The sequence below is a fragment of the Triturus cristatus genome, chromosome 3_2 (assembly GCF_964204655.1).
Source record: "Triturus cristatus chromosome 3_2, aTriCri1.1, whole genome shotgun sequence".
NCBI classification, from domain to species: Eukaryota; Metazoa; Chordata; class Amphibia; order Caudata; family Salamandridae; genus Triturus; species Triturus cristatus.
Genome location: NC_140584.1, coordinates 819,304,725 through 819,321,221, shown reverse-complemented (window position 1 = coordinate 819,321,221; position 16,497 = coordinate 819,304,725). Strand labels below are relative to the sequence as shown.

General features: G+C 44.2%; 1 protein-coding gene across 1 annotated transcript in view; it reads right to left on the bottom strand.

The window, feature by feature from the left end:
- TMEM237 (transmembrane protein 237) overlaps nt 1–16,497 on the bottom strand; it is a 215,265-nt gene that overhangs the window by 186,453 nt on the left and 12,315 nt on the right. Inside the window, exon 2 of the mRNA XM_085648985.1 lies at nt 8,227–8,258. Coding sequence (XP_085505111.1) covers nt 8,227–8,258 — 32 coding nt within the window. The remainder of the gene's footprint in view (nt 1–8,226; nt 8,259–16,497) is intronic.

The window sequence follows — 16,497 nt, the reverse complement described above, 5'->3', positions numbered from 1 at the left end:
CCACTACCCCGCCAAGCAACATGAAATGGCACTATCCTCTAGAGAAGGCTCGGTTTGGGTTATGCCAGAAATTATCTGTATTTATATCACTGTCGAATGATTGATTTTAAAACTCTTGTGTTGCGTTGCTCTTCGTAATAAGTAAAAAATGTTCTTATGCTGTGTTTTCTTTTTTGAAACTTACATCAATAAAACGTTATTTTTTTTAATCCGAGATGGGCCCCGTGGCTTCAGGTTCAAGGTCTCCCGTCACCTCGAAATGCCAAGAGTTATATGATCTCAAGTGTAAAATTAGACATTCACTGACAGGTGTAGTAAAAGAGGTACTCTTGTGATTTAGCACCCTATGATGACCCTCAACTACCACCATTTTAACTGACTTTAGTGTGTTATTTTACCTTAGCCTGGATATATGAGATGGGCCTGCATATGCCTGCTTCTCTTCTGTCCTGTAATCTTGCTGTCTTTCAGTGGGAGCTGTCACGGAGTAGAATAGTCTTGCCAAGAGCAGAGTGTGTAGAATGTACATTTGAAAGTGTGAGAGGGAGAAAGAGGTGTAAAACATACTCTTTGGTCTCGGAGTGCAGTGTTGTGAGCGGTGGTGCACACATGTGCATTGTGTTGTGTTGTGAGAATTATGAGTTCTGACTATTGGCTTTGACATGGCCTCATGTCATCTTGCTTTCTGACTTTGCCTTGCTTATGAGTTCTGACTAGTGGCTTTGACAGGGCCTCATGTCTGACTTTGCCTTATTTCTCAGCGTGCACAACAGTGCTTGCAAGTTGTTTGGGTTATTCACATTCAAGGTCTTTTTGTTTTTCTAGCGATTGCTTTTGTTTAATGTACTCTGGAAGGCCTTGTGGGAGCTTCGTAAGGATAGAGGCTGGAAGATGTGAGAATGGAGGGAGGGACGTGAGAGCTCCTTACTGCCATGGGGATGCTTGCTTGGAACTTGGCCAGTTCTGGTATAATTCCTCTGGCGCTGGGAGGAGATCTTTCACGAATCTTCTAGTGTGTTTAAAGCTGAGGGCTGCAGAATGAGAAACTGGGAGTTTTGAATCCGAGCGAGGGCGACGTGTCTATCTCGGAGTGACCCTGGTTGCTTAGCTCTGAACCCCGGCTGTGAACTCCCCCGGTCAGAAGTGGGCTAAGATGCAGATGCAGTGTTTACACCTGGTGATGTATTGAGTTTTGTGGTTATTGCCATTGTGATATTTAGCCAGTGGCTGCTAAGATGCTGTGTTTGCACCAGGTGATGTATTGAGTGTTGTGGTTATTGCCATTGTGATGTTTAGCCAGTGGCTTTGATCACCTGAGGTGTTTTCTTTGTGGTGTGGGAGGTGCACATCCAGAGTAATCCGGGGGGGTGGGGGGGTGTGTGCGCGCGTGTGTGTGTATATATATATCTTTCTGATCTCTTGCAGGACGTCCAGTGTGTCTTATCTTATATCTTGTCTATTAATCAGTATTATTCATACATTTGATGAGTATTAATCAGTATTATTCATGCATTTAGATTATAGTTTGCTACATATATTTGAATCGTGTGCATTTGGCATCTGAGACAGCCTTTGTTTAGAGAGCATTGTGTAATAAACCCCAAGCATTATTCGAAAAGAGAGAGAGTCCCTTTTATTTTATTTTACTTGTTCATTTAAAAGTGTTTGATACCTAATGAATCTGCATTTACTGATATATTTGGCCTACCGATCATTAATAAACTTGTGTGTGTCATTTCAAAGCACCTGAATTTGTCTTTTGCCTCCAAAGTGGGAGTGCTGTGCAAACGTGTATGATTTAAAGGTGCAGTGACACATTTGCCTCTCTTTAGGGGAGCGCAGGGTTTGGGTGCGTCCTTTTTGTGAAAAGCAGATTCATTACATCTTGCCTTCATTATCACAGGATTCGAACGTTGATTTAAAAAGGGGAAGAAACATGTTGTTTTAGAAATTGAGGGCAGAATTCACAGATACCAATTGATATATTTGGGTGGGAGGTAGTCCCATATGGTGCGCTAGCCCATGAGTGGGCTAATTGTGCTGGATTAAGTGAGAATTGGAGTGTGTGTTTAGCTGACGCTAAGCCAGCATAATTGGTTGCGTGTTTGCAAAAAGTGCCTGTAAATAAAGGAACGGAGCTTGCTACATTAGGCAGAAAGGGGCTGGATCCCCTTAAGTGTTTATTTTAAAATCCATACAAAATATGTTCAGCTGCAGCGTGGATTTGAAACATTAGAGAAACAGTTTGTTGAAGCCGAAAATACCTCTACGCATGAAAAGTTGGAAACCTACCAGACTGTGGCAGAAAAGACTGCAGTTCGTATTGTGAGAAAAGTGTGTTTAGCTATTGCAAAGGTAGGAATTGACTGGGACCCTGAAATGTGGGCAGACAGAGACAGTGGTGTCATTTTGAATGAATTGTTTAGCATGTATCAAAAATTTGAACACTTAGAACAAGAATGTAGTGAGCTTAAAAGAGAGTTGGCTGATGTTCAATTTGAAAATACGTCTTTGAAAACAGAATTAACCATGTATCAGGCTCTGAAGCCATTTGCTTTGACCAGCGATGAGTCATATGTGGAGAATGTGAACTTAGAGAACATGCCAGTTAATCTGCAGGCTTCACAGACAGTCTTAATTAATTATTTTGAGGATATTGCTCAGTCAGAAAGGAATGTGCAGGGAGATAAGCAGACCAGTTTTTTAGACTTAATGATTGCTGGTTGCAAGTACAATTCGGACATGCCAGTGAACGATTAATTTTGCTCTACATGGAAAAAGGAATGGTTTTAAAAGCATGGTCAATTCAGAAATGTGACAGTGTATCTTGTGTGCAAGTTCAGGAGCAGTGTAATATTTTTAGTAACAGTGAAGAACAGGGAGAAAAGAGGATACTTTTAAATTCAGATGCTGGACAAATACAGATGCTTTTGCGCATTGAAAGACATTAGGCAGATGAGACAAAATGTGATTTATCAATGGGAGGAAGCAAATGTTATTAAATGGTGTATACAGACAGAGACTGTAGTTTTGCGTAAACAGCTTGTGCAGGTCTCAATAGAAAGTCCAGGGGTGGAGTTTGAAACACAGTATTCCCCAGTGAAGTGTCAGACTGTACTACAAAGCGCAGCTACTGTACATGACAGAACATTTAATTTCCTTACAGATGAAAAGGCTAAAATCTTGGAGACAGAGGTGGTGTCCCAAGTAAAACAAAAGATTAGAGAATTTGCAGTGCCACGAAACAGAAAGGAAGCTCAGAGGTTTGTTGGTTTGTTTGGTTTTTGGAGACAGCACATCTCTCACTTGAGTCAGATTTTGGCCCCTTTGTACAAAGTTACAGGAAACAAAAATGCATTTGAATGGGGAAAGCGACAGCAGATTGCATTTGAATTGGCAAAATAGGCTATTCAGCACGCTTTGGATTTGTGGCCAGTGAGGGAGGGGGATGTTGAGCTGCATGTGACAGTACAAGGACCATATGCCAATTGGAGTTTGTGGCAGAAGCAGGGAAGAACGAAAGTACCTTTAGGGTTTTGGACAAAGAAATTGCCAGAAGCTGGAGAGAGGTACACCCCCTTTAAAAAATAGTTGCTTGGATGCTATTAGGCTCTGGTGGATACTGAGCAATTGACTCTAGGGCATGATGTGATTTTGAGACCTGAAATTCCAATAATGCAGTGGGTGAGGAGTTCTCCCAAGACTCACAGAATTGGACATGCGCAGGAAGCCAGCATAACCAAATGGAAGTGGTATATACAGGATAGGACCCGAGTAGGTCCCAAAGGCACCGTGGTGTTGCATGAGCAGGTGGTGCAGGTGCCAATGGAAGAGACAGAGGTGTTGCATGATTTACCTGAAATACAGGAGTCTCCTGTAAAGTGGGGTAAGCCATTTAGCGAATTGTCCGTAGAGGACAAGAACCATGTGTGGTTTACTGATGGTGCAGCCAGGTATGTAGGGGCTAAGAGGCACTGGAAGGCGGTGTCATACAATCCTGTGATCCAGAAGTTGTTGACCACTACTGGAGAAGGAAAGAGTAGTCAGTTTGCAGAACTATATGCTGTGTATCATGCTTTGAAACAAGAATTGCCAGGAACATGTCATATTTACACTGATTAGTGGTCCACTGCCAATGGGTTAGCAACTTGGGTTCCCATGTGGCATGCTCATAGTTGGATGATAAATGCAAAGGAGGTGTGGGGCAAGGAACTGTGGAAAGAGATTTGGAACATATTGACACAAAGTACAGTTACTGTGTGTCATGTAGATGCTCATTGCTCCACTGACTCACTTGACCGCTGGTTTAATTCCCTCACAGATGAAAAAGCTAAGATTTCAGAGGCTGAGGTGACAACGCAGGATTCTGACTTGGTTGGGATTGCGAAGTGGGCACATCAGAAGTGCGGACACTTTGGAGAACAGATTACTAGCAGGTGGGAAGAGAATAGAGGGATACACATTCCAATAGATCTGATTAAAACTGTGACTTTGCAGTGTCCTGTTTGTCAGAATTCACAAGCCAGACCGGTCTCGCAAAAGGTGAAGGGCGAGTTGAAGAAAGGAAAATTACCAGAGCAGATGGAGTGCCTTGGGCTTCTCCCAATTGAAAAAGAGAGCACGTATCTAGCAGTGAGTGGAGAAATAGTCAGGAAGGAGACTGCCCCAGCACTTCTTGCTGTGCAGAGCCAGCAGTGAACCGTGCAGACAGGAATGATAATATTGTACCTTCAGAAATGCAAAACAGGAACAGGAAAAACGTGCGCTTTTTGAAAAATGTTTCTTGCAAGAAGAGTGATGCTGGTTTCTTTTTCAGGTCATCATACTGCAACGCGTTGATGTGCTTGAGCCCAGTGTCCCCGTATGGGTGGGACCCTCCCCTTCCCCTTTCCTCCCCTTCCCACCCTCCCCTCAAGCCTGGAGGGATCACCGGACAGTGCAAGCTGACGTCCTGTAGCTGAACGGACCAGATGGGGACTTGCATTGCCAAGACCAGTGAACTGTTTAGTGGAGATGAAGTCAAAATGCAAGACGGCTGCGTGTCATTCACACAGAAGGACTGTTTGTTTAACAAGAAGGAGAACGACGAAAATGTGTTGCTATTGAAGAAGATGTTTTCTGAGTTAGACACAAAAAAAAAAAGATTAACTGTTGATGTTGCCTTTATTTTATAGCACAACATATATAAGTTTGGCTGCTTCAACAGTAGAAGTTCCAGTATTAGCCATTAGAGACATTAGGAGCATTACTGAGTTCCAAAGCTTGATTCATTTATTTTGTGTATCCATCAAACATGTATCCAGATATGCATGAGCTATTTCTGTGCTTTCAGTTCAGCACATGAGTTGGTGCTTCAACATGTATTTATGAAATGCAGTCTTTCAATCATACATGTGTTTTTAGGTCTCGCCTGACCCAGCGCATGCGCTGGTCTGGCGAGACTTATTGAGAGGGCTCCAAAAAGTGCTACCAGGCCAGCCTGGAGCTACAGTGCATGTGCGCGGGCGTGCGCTCCGCGCTTTACCGCGATTACTTTCACATTCGCGGCCGCACGGCCGTTTGATGTTTGATCGTGATTGCTATCACTTTCACGGCCGCTTTACATAGCCAATAGGTCTCGCTTTTGGGACCTTATAAGTATTTAGTTATGCAACTGTTGCATGGCTAAACACTTATAAGGTCCCAAAGGCGAGACCTATTGGCTATGCCAATGCTTATTTCAGTTATGAAATGCAGTCTTTCAATCATAGTTGTGTTTTCAATTAAGAAATGCAGTTTTTTCACTAGTAGTGGTGCCTTTAGTTAAAAGGTTCAGTTTTTGATATATGTGAATGGTGATAGTCGAGGGTCATGGGGTGGAATGTAGTAAAAGAGGCGCTCTTGTTATTTGGCACCCTACGATGACCCTCAACTACCACCATTTTAACTGACTTTAGTGTGTTTTTTTACCTTAGCCTGGATATATGAGATGGTCCTGCATATGCTTACTTCTCTTCTGTCCTGTAATCTTACTGTCTTTCAGGGGGAGCTGTCACAAAGTAGAATAGTCTTGCCAAGAGCACAGTGTGTGGGATGTGCATTTGAAAGCGTGAGAGGGAGAAAGAGGTGTGGAATGTACTCTTTGGTCTCAAAGTGCAGTGTTGTGAGCGGCGGTGCACACGTGCATTGTGTTGTACATTGGTGAGAATTATGAGTTCTGACTATTGGCTTTGACATGACCTCATGTCATCATGCTTTCTGACTTTGCCTTGCTTATGAGTTCTGACTATTGGCTTTGACAGGGCCTCATGTCTGACTTTGCCTTATTTCTCTGCCTGCACAGCAGTGCTTGCAAGATGTTTGGGTTATTCACATTCAAGGTCTTTCTGTTTTCCAGCGATTGCTTTTGTTTAATATACTCTGGAAGGCCTTGTGGGAGCTTAGTCAAGATAGAGGCTGGAAGATGTGAGAATGGAGGAAGGGATGTGAGAGCCCCTTACTGCCATGGAGATGCTTGCTTGGAACTTGGCCAGTTCAGGTAAAATTCCTCTGGCGCTGGGAGGAGGTCTTTCGCGAATCTTCTAGTGTGTTTAAAGCTGAGGGTTGCAGACTGAGAAACTGGGAGTTTGGAATCCGAGCGAGGGCAGACGTGTCTATATCGGAGTGACCCTGGTTGCTGAGCTCTGAACCCCGGCTGTTAACTCCCCGGTCAGAAGTAGGCTAAGATGCTGATGCAGTTTGCACCAGGTGATGTATTGAGTTTTGTGGTTATTGCCATTGTAATGTTTAGCCAGTGGCTTTGATCAGCTGAGGTGTTTTCTTTGTGGTGTGGGAGGTGCACATCCAGAGTAATCCTCTGCTGTATATATATACATATATATATCTTTCTGATCTCTTGCAGGACGTCCAGTGTGTCTTATCTTATATCTTGTTTATTAATCAGTGTTATTCATACATTTGATGAGTATTAATCAGTAGTATTCATGCATTTAGATTATAGTTTGCTACATATATTTGAATCTTGTGCATTTGGCATCTGAGACCGCCTTTGTTTAGAGAGCATTGTGTAATAAACCCCAAGCCTTATTCTAAAAGAGAGAGAGTCCCTGCATTTTATTTTACTTGTTTATTTAAAAGTGGTTGACACCTAATGAATCTGCATGTACTGATATATTTGGCCTACTCTTCATAAATAAACTTGTGTGTGTTATTTCAAAGCACCTGAATTTGTTTTTTGCCTCCAAAGTGAGAGTGCTGTGCAAACGTGTATGATTTAAAGGTGCAGTGACACATTTGCCTTTCTTTAGGGGAGTGCAGGGTTTGGGTGCGTCCTTTTTGTGAAAAGCAGATTCATTACAATAGGTTCAACAACTAATAACTGTACCTCACTACCTCTCTTCCTCCCTACAGTACTCAATTTCAAGTAGGCTCTAATAACCCATCTTTTCAATCCATATGAAACAACTTGGTTGTTTATTTCGGGAGGGGCGGGGTATCTGTCTCTCTCTTGTCCTGCAGGTATAGAATAGGAATAGTTAATCTACTCTACTTGAAACTGCTGAACTGGTAATTAACTGCTGTCGAGATTTTGTTTCAATATTTGTGCATGTTGAGATGATCCATATCAAAATTCTGAGCAATAATTTCGATGGACTATAGGAGTAGCGTTTGTTTCCATTTCGATGGCTCAGTGACACTAGTCCACACCCCTGAGTCATAGAAAGAAAACAACACAGCCACTACCCTAAAATACACTCCTGGAAGAAGCATAGAAGAACTGCTCTAAACATTTCAGATTTCGTAAACCTTTGAATATCTATATCCTGCAGAGGACTTCCCAGGTTCTGGCTGCAACTTTCCTCCTTTGATCCACCATCTTGTATAACTCTGGGTACTTCCAGCAGATCTTAGCGTTTTGAACCGATATGATGTACCTAGAACGCTGCATATGTTTCTTCGCTCTCTCAGTCACTACTCTTTAAAAACATGACCAAACCTAGTCTCCACGTCTGGGAAACACAGACGAAGGACTAGAACAGCAGCAACATGCCCGCGTGATAGAAACAATGCTAGACGTAACAGAATGATGGCGGGAGTCACATTTATTCCATGAGGTCTCATGAGAATGCAAAGGCGGCACTGTCTAGGTAAAGAATACAAGAAATAGCGTAAGCATGTTTAGGGGTTACAGCAGTTCATGGGAAACACAGCAAACCTTGCTTGTTGGAAGCGTTCAGTAAGACATACCTTGGCAATGGAGGGAGAGCTCTCGGGGGAAACTGAAAAAGAAACAACAAAGACAGCCTTGTCATTAATATCCCTCATCCAGGGTGCAACACAACAAATCCATCGTATTTTTTAAAATCCTGGTAAAAACTAAGAGTGAAGCATGCCTCAAGGGCCTCGGGGCGCTCTATAGCAGCAGTATGCTTCGTGTACAGATTCAAAACATCACGGCCCTGTAATCAGCAAGACTTCCGTAGGCAGCTGGATACAATTTAGCCTCGTGAGCACGGAAACAGCTGCATCGGTACAGCGCCAGTAGATACTATACACCAAGCGCTATTTTACCACAGTACGTCATGAACTAGTAATGCATATGTTTGGCAGAGCACAATTTGCGTGAACAGTTTGAAAGAGTTTGCATTTTAGCGCAGGGCAATGGGTGCAAGGTACGTTCTGAACCAATGTTTAATCTACAAAACATCCCATTTTGAAAGTGAGTAGATTAGTGACCAAGTGAGTCAACAAAAAGAAGTAGGTATGTCGTCCCCTTTGCATTTCTACATACCACGTTCATGAATAACGGAACGCCACCGCAATCAGGAGCTTTACATGAATGACAAAACAATGCACGGAGTAGGATGTAAAAAAGAATCTGAACAATCAGTGCCAAACTCACCACTTGCTTCTTTCCCGTCATCGCAAATCAGAGCCCAGGGCGCGCTGAATCATTTCCTGGGTCTGACACCGGCATGACTGAGCCTTTTAATCCGAGCACCAAAATAACCCTCCTGATCCGCTCAGGGATAAATCACCGAGCTGGAAGTTTCATTGTAAAGGCCAGTTTAAGGAATCCCCTGGCCCTCTACTCACCTCACACCAGCCGCGCAACGCGCCCCCCCCCCCCCTCCATTGTGTGTGTGTCAGCCCGGTTGGGACAGCTTCCCGGGCACCCACAGAGACGGGTCTTGAGCTGCTGTGGGCTGGCTCTGTCTGGCGTCCGTCTTATTGCAGCCGCACCCGAGGTCTTCACAGATCTTTAAAACGCAATTTACTTGTTAACGAGGCTTTGATGTTTTTTCACCCCTTCACAGAGCCCCAGCATCTCCACTCAGCCTATTGCTGCTGGAAGAATCCCTCCCCCAACGAAATTTTTATTAGCCCCCCCCCCTCGAAATTTGGCTCTAGTTGCGCCTCTGCCTCACACACTTCAGTAAAGCTGACAAACAATGCCAAATGCGCTTCTATCGAGCCTTTTTCTGCCTCCCTTTATTACTATCTACTTAATATGTATTGCATGGCAAGCAATAGTCTTATACAACACAGCAATAATCTGGCAAAGCCACACGCAGGGGACTAGATTGTTACTACACCGTACTTGGGAGAAGCCAGGGCTGTTCAGGTTCCTACTGCGGGCTGGATACCACTGCTTGTGATCAAATTCAACTCTTGTCGCTAGTTGTAGACGACGACCATGTTGTACACAGAACCATTTAATTGAAGGTAGCCCAACTTTGCTTGATTCAGTAAACACATTTTTGGGCCCTCCGGAGGTGAAGTGACGGCTTAGCCGAGGGGCAAGGATGCACACATTCCCGTCGTTAGTCTCCCTTACCATAGCTCACAGTCCACAAAATGTCTCGTCTGTGATGGATCCTGAAATGTCTGAGGACCGGGGTGCAATCTATCCGCGGTACAAGGCACCCCTCGCCCTTTTCTTAGCCCGGCTACTCGTACTCAGGCACCTGCCATTGGTGGAAATGGTAGATATTGAGGCAGCTGAAAGGCGTACAGTCTCCGCCCAGGCCACGGAGGGGTAAATGCTCTGCAGGGCCCGCGCTTCATTTCCGAGAATAATTAAAAGAAAGGGTACAGCTGGGTGTTTTTCCACATCTGTTTGCGGTCACTGGAATGTGGAAATGATGCCTTCTTCCATGTATGTACTGAACAAGTGTCGGTATGGTGCACGTCATAATTCAGGCTACATGTTTAATGGTCATGAGGATACATAGGATGCTAGAACGTGTAAATGCAACTATTGTTACCTATAAACAGATGATATAATATATTAGACCAACATTGATATCATAAAGGACATCACTGAAGCGCAAACAATTACCCATTCTAACACCTGTCAGCGAGCAGTGGAAATACAACACATCTTTATATATATATATATATATAAACAGATTATAGCCTAAATTACATTATATATTACATCACCGTTCAAATCAGCTTCGCTAAAGCCATGATCAACTAAATGGACATGTGTAGGTTTAAAATGTGACTGCAGTACAATTACTGCATAAAACGGCATCTATGGATCGTGAGCAGAATTGCAGCAGACCTCATTTTCTATATATGCCGAGTAACTTAATTGAGGACATATCACATCACCATTGACGACCCACTGAGGCTGTGAACAAAATACTCGTTTCCACATCTGTTTGCTGACAGCGGAAATGCATGTGGAGCGGTTAGAGGAGACAGCCTTTAAGTATCATTGGTGCAAAAAGTAAAGCGTCTCCAGGCCCCTTGGAGTTTGGGGACAACTAAAGGCCAATTATGGCAGTTTTAATATTGTTCTTTGCTTGCAGTAGGGCCCAGTGAACACTTGCAGTGCTGCTGCTACTTGGGGCCTTGGAGCAATGGCCCAGGGGAGGGGAATACTGAAGCAGTGTAGTAACCTTAGCTTGAGCATTAGAGAAATAACAGAGAGGGACATTGTGGGTAAGATGGGGCTCGTGTTTTAACAAAGGGCCGAGGAGAAAGCCAGCGTGCAAGGCAGTAGCTATATTAATGAAGACGATGCAGTAGCACTGGGGCCCAGGAGCGTGAGAGGCCAACTACATATAAATTATGACCATCTTACTTTGCAAAAGGGACACCAGTTTCATATTCCTTGCTTAGCATTAGAGCCAAGGCTACCATTGCTGCAAAGATCAGGGCAAGACAAGGGAACACTTTCCTGATAGGGACAGAGGGTCTGTTTCAAGAAGGGAGTAATGGCCAGGCATGGTGGGAAAGGAGTGAAAGAGGTAGGGGAGTGAAAGAGGCAGGGGAGACAGCCTACTACTCTACGCTGAAGCTATAATTAGTTCAACAGCGAATGTTGCAAGGAGGCCTAGGAGCATGAGCAGCTCAAAACACCCCAGTTAAGTGTAGCAGTTTGTTCACCAATTTCTGTTTTTGTTTGTTGCATTTACTCTTTTAGAAGTCTCACATTTAGTGTGGATTATGAGCTATAAATCATACCCTGAATTGATCTCAAAAGCTCCGCTCTCTGAGCTCAGCCCTGACCCTCCTGCTTCTCCAATCCTTGGAATAAAGTTTTGGAGGGGGTCCCAACTTCACAACATTTGGCTTAGTGGGAATTAGAGAAAAATGTTTGAAGACTTCTGTTCTACATAATCCTGTAGTCATCTTTCGACATCCGGTACATCATTTAGATTCTATAGGGTGGTTTAGACTAGATTTTTAGTTAGTGAGGACTCTGGAGTTGACTGTGGGCTTCATACGCAGTGAATGTGTGGACTAACCTCTCTTTAAGATCAGCATTAAGGGTTAACAAATGTACAGGCCCTCCTCCAGGCTGGTTAGTGTCTCTCAGGGCATGAGCCAGCTTGTTATTTGTTAATAGCCCGATGTTCAAGGTATTGTTTATAAGATGTGTTTGCGTGATGAGATGTCAGTGGAAGGATCTACTCTAACCCTCAGCAAGGTTGTCTCCATTTCTATGGGTGATGTACTTCGCTACTCTTAAGTAGGACTTATCCTCCTAGAGTGTGCTGGCACTCTATTCACAAAGCCTGCATTCTGATCGTCTTGGATGAGTTATTGAAGTCATTGGTCTGAGCTTAGTGGGTCTGTATCCTCTTTGGTCATGGCAAAACATAGGGGTATAACCATTCATAACAGTGTATCTTTTTAGGGTAAAACTCATGAGACCTGTGACATCAAGCATACAAAGCAAACCTGATAGCGGGGGCAGGGATTTACCTTGCAAGAACATGGTCGACCTTCAGTAAAGCTCAGGAGTCACCATGCTTAAAATAGGTTTTTAAACATCGTAGCACAGGTTGAGAGGCTTAAATTCCCCATCATTCAGGCAGAGGAAGCGTCGACTGCGGAGTCCATTGAGCCTCAACAACTTGTCCTGGATCAGCTCTCACTGCGCCAGCTGAGCCTCATCGAGGCGCAACAATGCTGAATTACCTTCCAAAGCAGAGAGTACAGCTGAGGTGACAAATCAAGCAAACTTTAATACTGGTTGGCCTTTCGCGGCCTTGCAGACAGTTGTTCCCAGTATCCAGGTCCCCCACTGTGGCCTTTTAACAGTGGCTAGTGGTATTGCGGCTGCTTTGGCAGACTACTGTAGTGCACTGTATGCGCATCGCCCACAGCCTCAGTGTGAGCACTGTTCTTCCCTGGATCGTGGACCTGCCTATCTGCTGCCTTGCGGCCGAACATGCAGCCGAGCTAGATGAACCCTTTACCCTGGCTGAGGTTGAGTATGCCCTTTCGGTTTTTAACTCTTGCAAAACACCAGGTTCCAATGGTTTCCCCGCAGAATACTCTAAGAGGCTTCAGATACCATTACTAACCCACTTATTGACACTGTACAATGAGGCTATTCATAATGGCTGATTTCCAGTGTAACTCAACAAGGCCACAATTGTGGTTCTTCACAAGTCAGGGTGCCCTCCAGAGTCTTGTGCGTTCTACCGACCGATCTTCCTCATTAATATCAAACTTAAGCTTTACATCAAAGTGTTGAATAATCACCTCCTCCATGTTGTCCCCACGCTGTTACACCTGGAACAATGTGGCTTCATGCTTCATTGGGAGACTCGCCACTCCATCTGGCAGGTGCAGGCAGCCATAGCGTACTGTCACTTACAACCAGGTTCTAACGCCTTTCTCCTCATTGATTTCGAAAAGGCTTTTGACTCCATTGATTGGGACTTCCTCTGGGATCTACTGACTTGGCTAGGCTTTGGGTCACGATTTATTAGATTTGCGCAAATTTTGTACATTGGTTTCACTGTTAGGATCTGGATGAGTGGGGCTCTAGGCAGGGATGTCTTCGGTCCACTCCCCTGTTTGCCCTTGCAAAAGAGCCTCAGGCTACATGGGTCCATTGTGAAGCGCAGATACAAGGTTTCTGGTAGGCGGGAAAAGTGCAAAAGGACCGTATTGCCCTACACACGAATGATGTAATCCTCTTTCTGCGTGATCCCTTGATGTCCGGCGCTCGAGCACTGGATATGCTGGCTCTTTACGGCCAAGCATCTGGGCTCCAAATCAATCACTCCAATTCCCTGTCGATGCCATTGACAGGTCTCCTGCAGGACCATGGATGGTGGGGTCTTATATCCCTTCGTAGGCTGAGTTTTCTTTATCTTGGCATTTACAGCTCCCTGGTACCCACACTGGCGTGTATGAGGAAAGATCTTGAGCGCTGGACTTCCTTGCCACTCAATCTCATGGGGAGCATTGCACTTTTAAAAATGATGGTCCCACCCCGGTTTTTATATGTCTTACACAAATTCCCACACAGCATCCCCAGGACGTGGTGTCGCTCTGTTCAAGCCATTATACTTCACTTTTTATGGAACCATCGGGTCACAAGTATAGCATTTAGCAAATGCGTGCAGTCCACCTTAGCTGGGGGTCTGGCGGCAGCCGGCCTATAGCTCTATTATTGGGCCTCACAATTGGTGGTCCTGAATGACTGACTTTATGGGATGTGTGAGGACCCAGCATATCGAGCGGAACTCTCACTCAGGTCATGGGAGACAATTACGTACCACTTATATCGGTTCCCCGATTCCCCAAGCTCTACCGAACCTCACTGGGGTGGTTCTTCGGATCTGGTGAGCAGCTACAATATGGACTGGCTGGTGGGCAAGGGGGGAGGGGATGAGGAGAGGCACTCTACTTCAGCATGTGGCAAACCTGGAAGTGTTTGGATGGTGGGATTCGATTGGCATTTCTCATCTACGTTATGTGTGGCAGGGTTCTAATATACGCCCCTTCTCTGAGTTTCAGGCCGACTTCCACCTACACCACACCCAGTTCTTCTGCTACCTGCAGAATCACCATGCCTTGTCTTATCATCAGCCCGCTCTGACAGAGGTCTTCCCGTTTACCACTATGGAGGTTAAGATCCTTAAGTTACCTCTGGGACAGGGGGGAGTCTCCCTGGTCTACTGTTACCTGGTCATCAACTCCCCTGACTTATTCCTGGCCGTCCGCACTCGCTGTGATGCCTGGATGGGTGTCTTGGAGGATGGGGAATGGAGAGAAGCACTTACGGCACCACAGGAGTTGGACATCTCCTCCTGGCTTCACATGATCCAAGTAAGTGTTCTTCATATGACCTGTTTGACGCAAGAGCAGCTTTGGAAAGCAGGTAAACTGCCAACACCAGCTTGCCATAGATGCGGTGCAGATAACACAGATTTCTGTTATGTGATTTGGCTGTGCCCCATAATACAGCAATATTGGTCCCAACTTCTGGGAGTCTTGTCAGATGTGTTGGTAGGCCGATAGATTGTTCGCCTCAGATTGTGGTCCTGGGTGTACTTGAAGAGTTGGGCGGCAGGAGGTCTGAGAGATACTTGGTGGGTTTTGGCAACCCCTTAAGGAAGCATGAAATTGGACTACAAAGACTGCCCCTGATTTGCATAATTGGCAGAATGCCATGAATTGGTGTTCAAAGATGTAGGAGCCACTGCACGCAGCTTGTGGCTGCCCACAGAAACATTGTAAAAATATGGGGCATATGGTGGGAACACTTTGGGCTTATGGAAATGAGATGTGGATCCTTCTATTGTTCTATGACTGTGGTCGTCGCTGTTTGCCTTTACATTGTTCTGCTCGATTTGTTTACAGGTATGTTTTAGAACTCTGAAAAAGAATAAAATACTTTATAAAAAATGTAATAATAAACATCAAAACAAATAATTGTTTCCTGGTATCTTAATGAACAAGTCAATGTGAAATATTGTGCAACAAGATTATAATATTGGTGTACCAAATGGAACAACAGAAACGAAGATTAGGGCAATTCAACAAATACCAAATGGTAGCCTGGCAGACACACAATGTTGTGCACACAGAAGCATGTTGCTCACAGCACGCAGGTGATGAAACTACCAGGTTAGAGATGGTGTCCTAACTCTGCAGCATGTCCAGTTTCTAAGCCTGCCTCCACACTAAGTGAAGAAGACAGAGGCGCAACAGTGCCAAGCAGGCCTTCAGACCTGTTTTGAATGAAAGAATACCAATACTTGTCGCCGATCCCAGAGGACATCTGTGAGCTATGGTGTAGCCACAAACCACAAGGGAGCAGCACCTACATTCAACAACTACATTTACGTGCACCTATTTTAATTCACATTATTGTTATAAACTCAAAATGAAGATTATATTTCAGGAAAACAGGGATAATGACGTCAAAAGTAATAGATGGTAACATATTGGTAATAAATGTCTGCAGCCTGATATAATTCCTTATGAAACACTGAGCTGATTATGTTGCGAAGAGATGTGCCAAACAAAGATCAGAAGTGTAAAATGATGAAAAGTGAACGTGCTATTAGTTTAGCAACAACAGGTATGTAAATCAAAGCAACTGCACTAATGTAAAAGCTGATTTAACTAAATAACAAGATGGTACTTTATCAGTGATCAGTAGCAGATTATGGAAAAGATGTCACACAAATTGCATACAGCGACTGTACATGACAGGGAAAATGCAGACTAGTTTCCCATATTCAATGTGTGGCAAGGAACACTATTAGAGAGGGTGTGATTCTGTTGGGGTGGTATAACTTACAATAAAACCAGTGGAATGCTTGCCTAATAATATGTCAAAAAAAGAGTTACAGAAGGAATACCTTCAAAGACCGATGGAAAATTCAAATGCCGGCAGTTATTTAGAGCCTCATCACACAATAATAACTTGCTTTAATAAGGACCACATCTCAGTGCTAATGTACAGCAGCTGTAAAAGTTCTCAGACTAGAGTTCACTATCAGTTAAAATTATCTCTAGAGGGGTCAAATATATAAGACAGCAGAGCTGATGGCTTGATCCATCCAACACCCTATATTACTTAGAGAGAAAGCAGAGTACAGAGCTCAACACCAAAGAGAGGCCAAAATATAACAATATATTTGTAGGTGTATGACATAAAATCTCTCAGAACTTACTGTGTAACACCACTAGTGTGCTCCTTTTCTTTTATGTTACATTTAGTCCCACTGACAACCGAAGACATGAAGACCA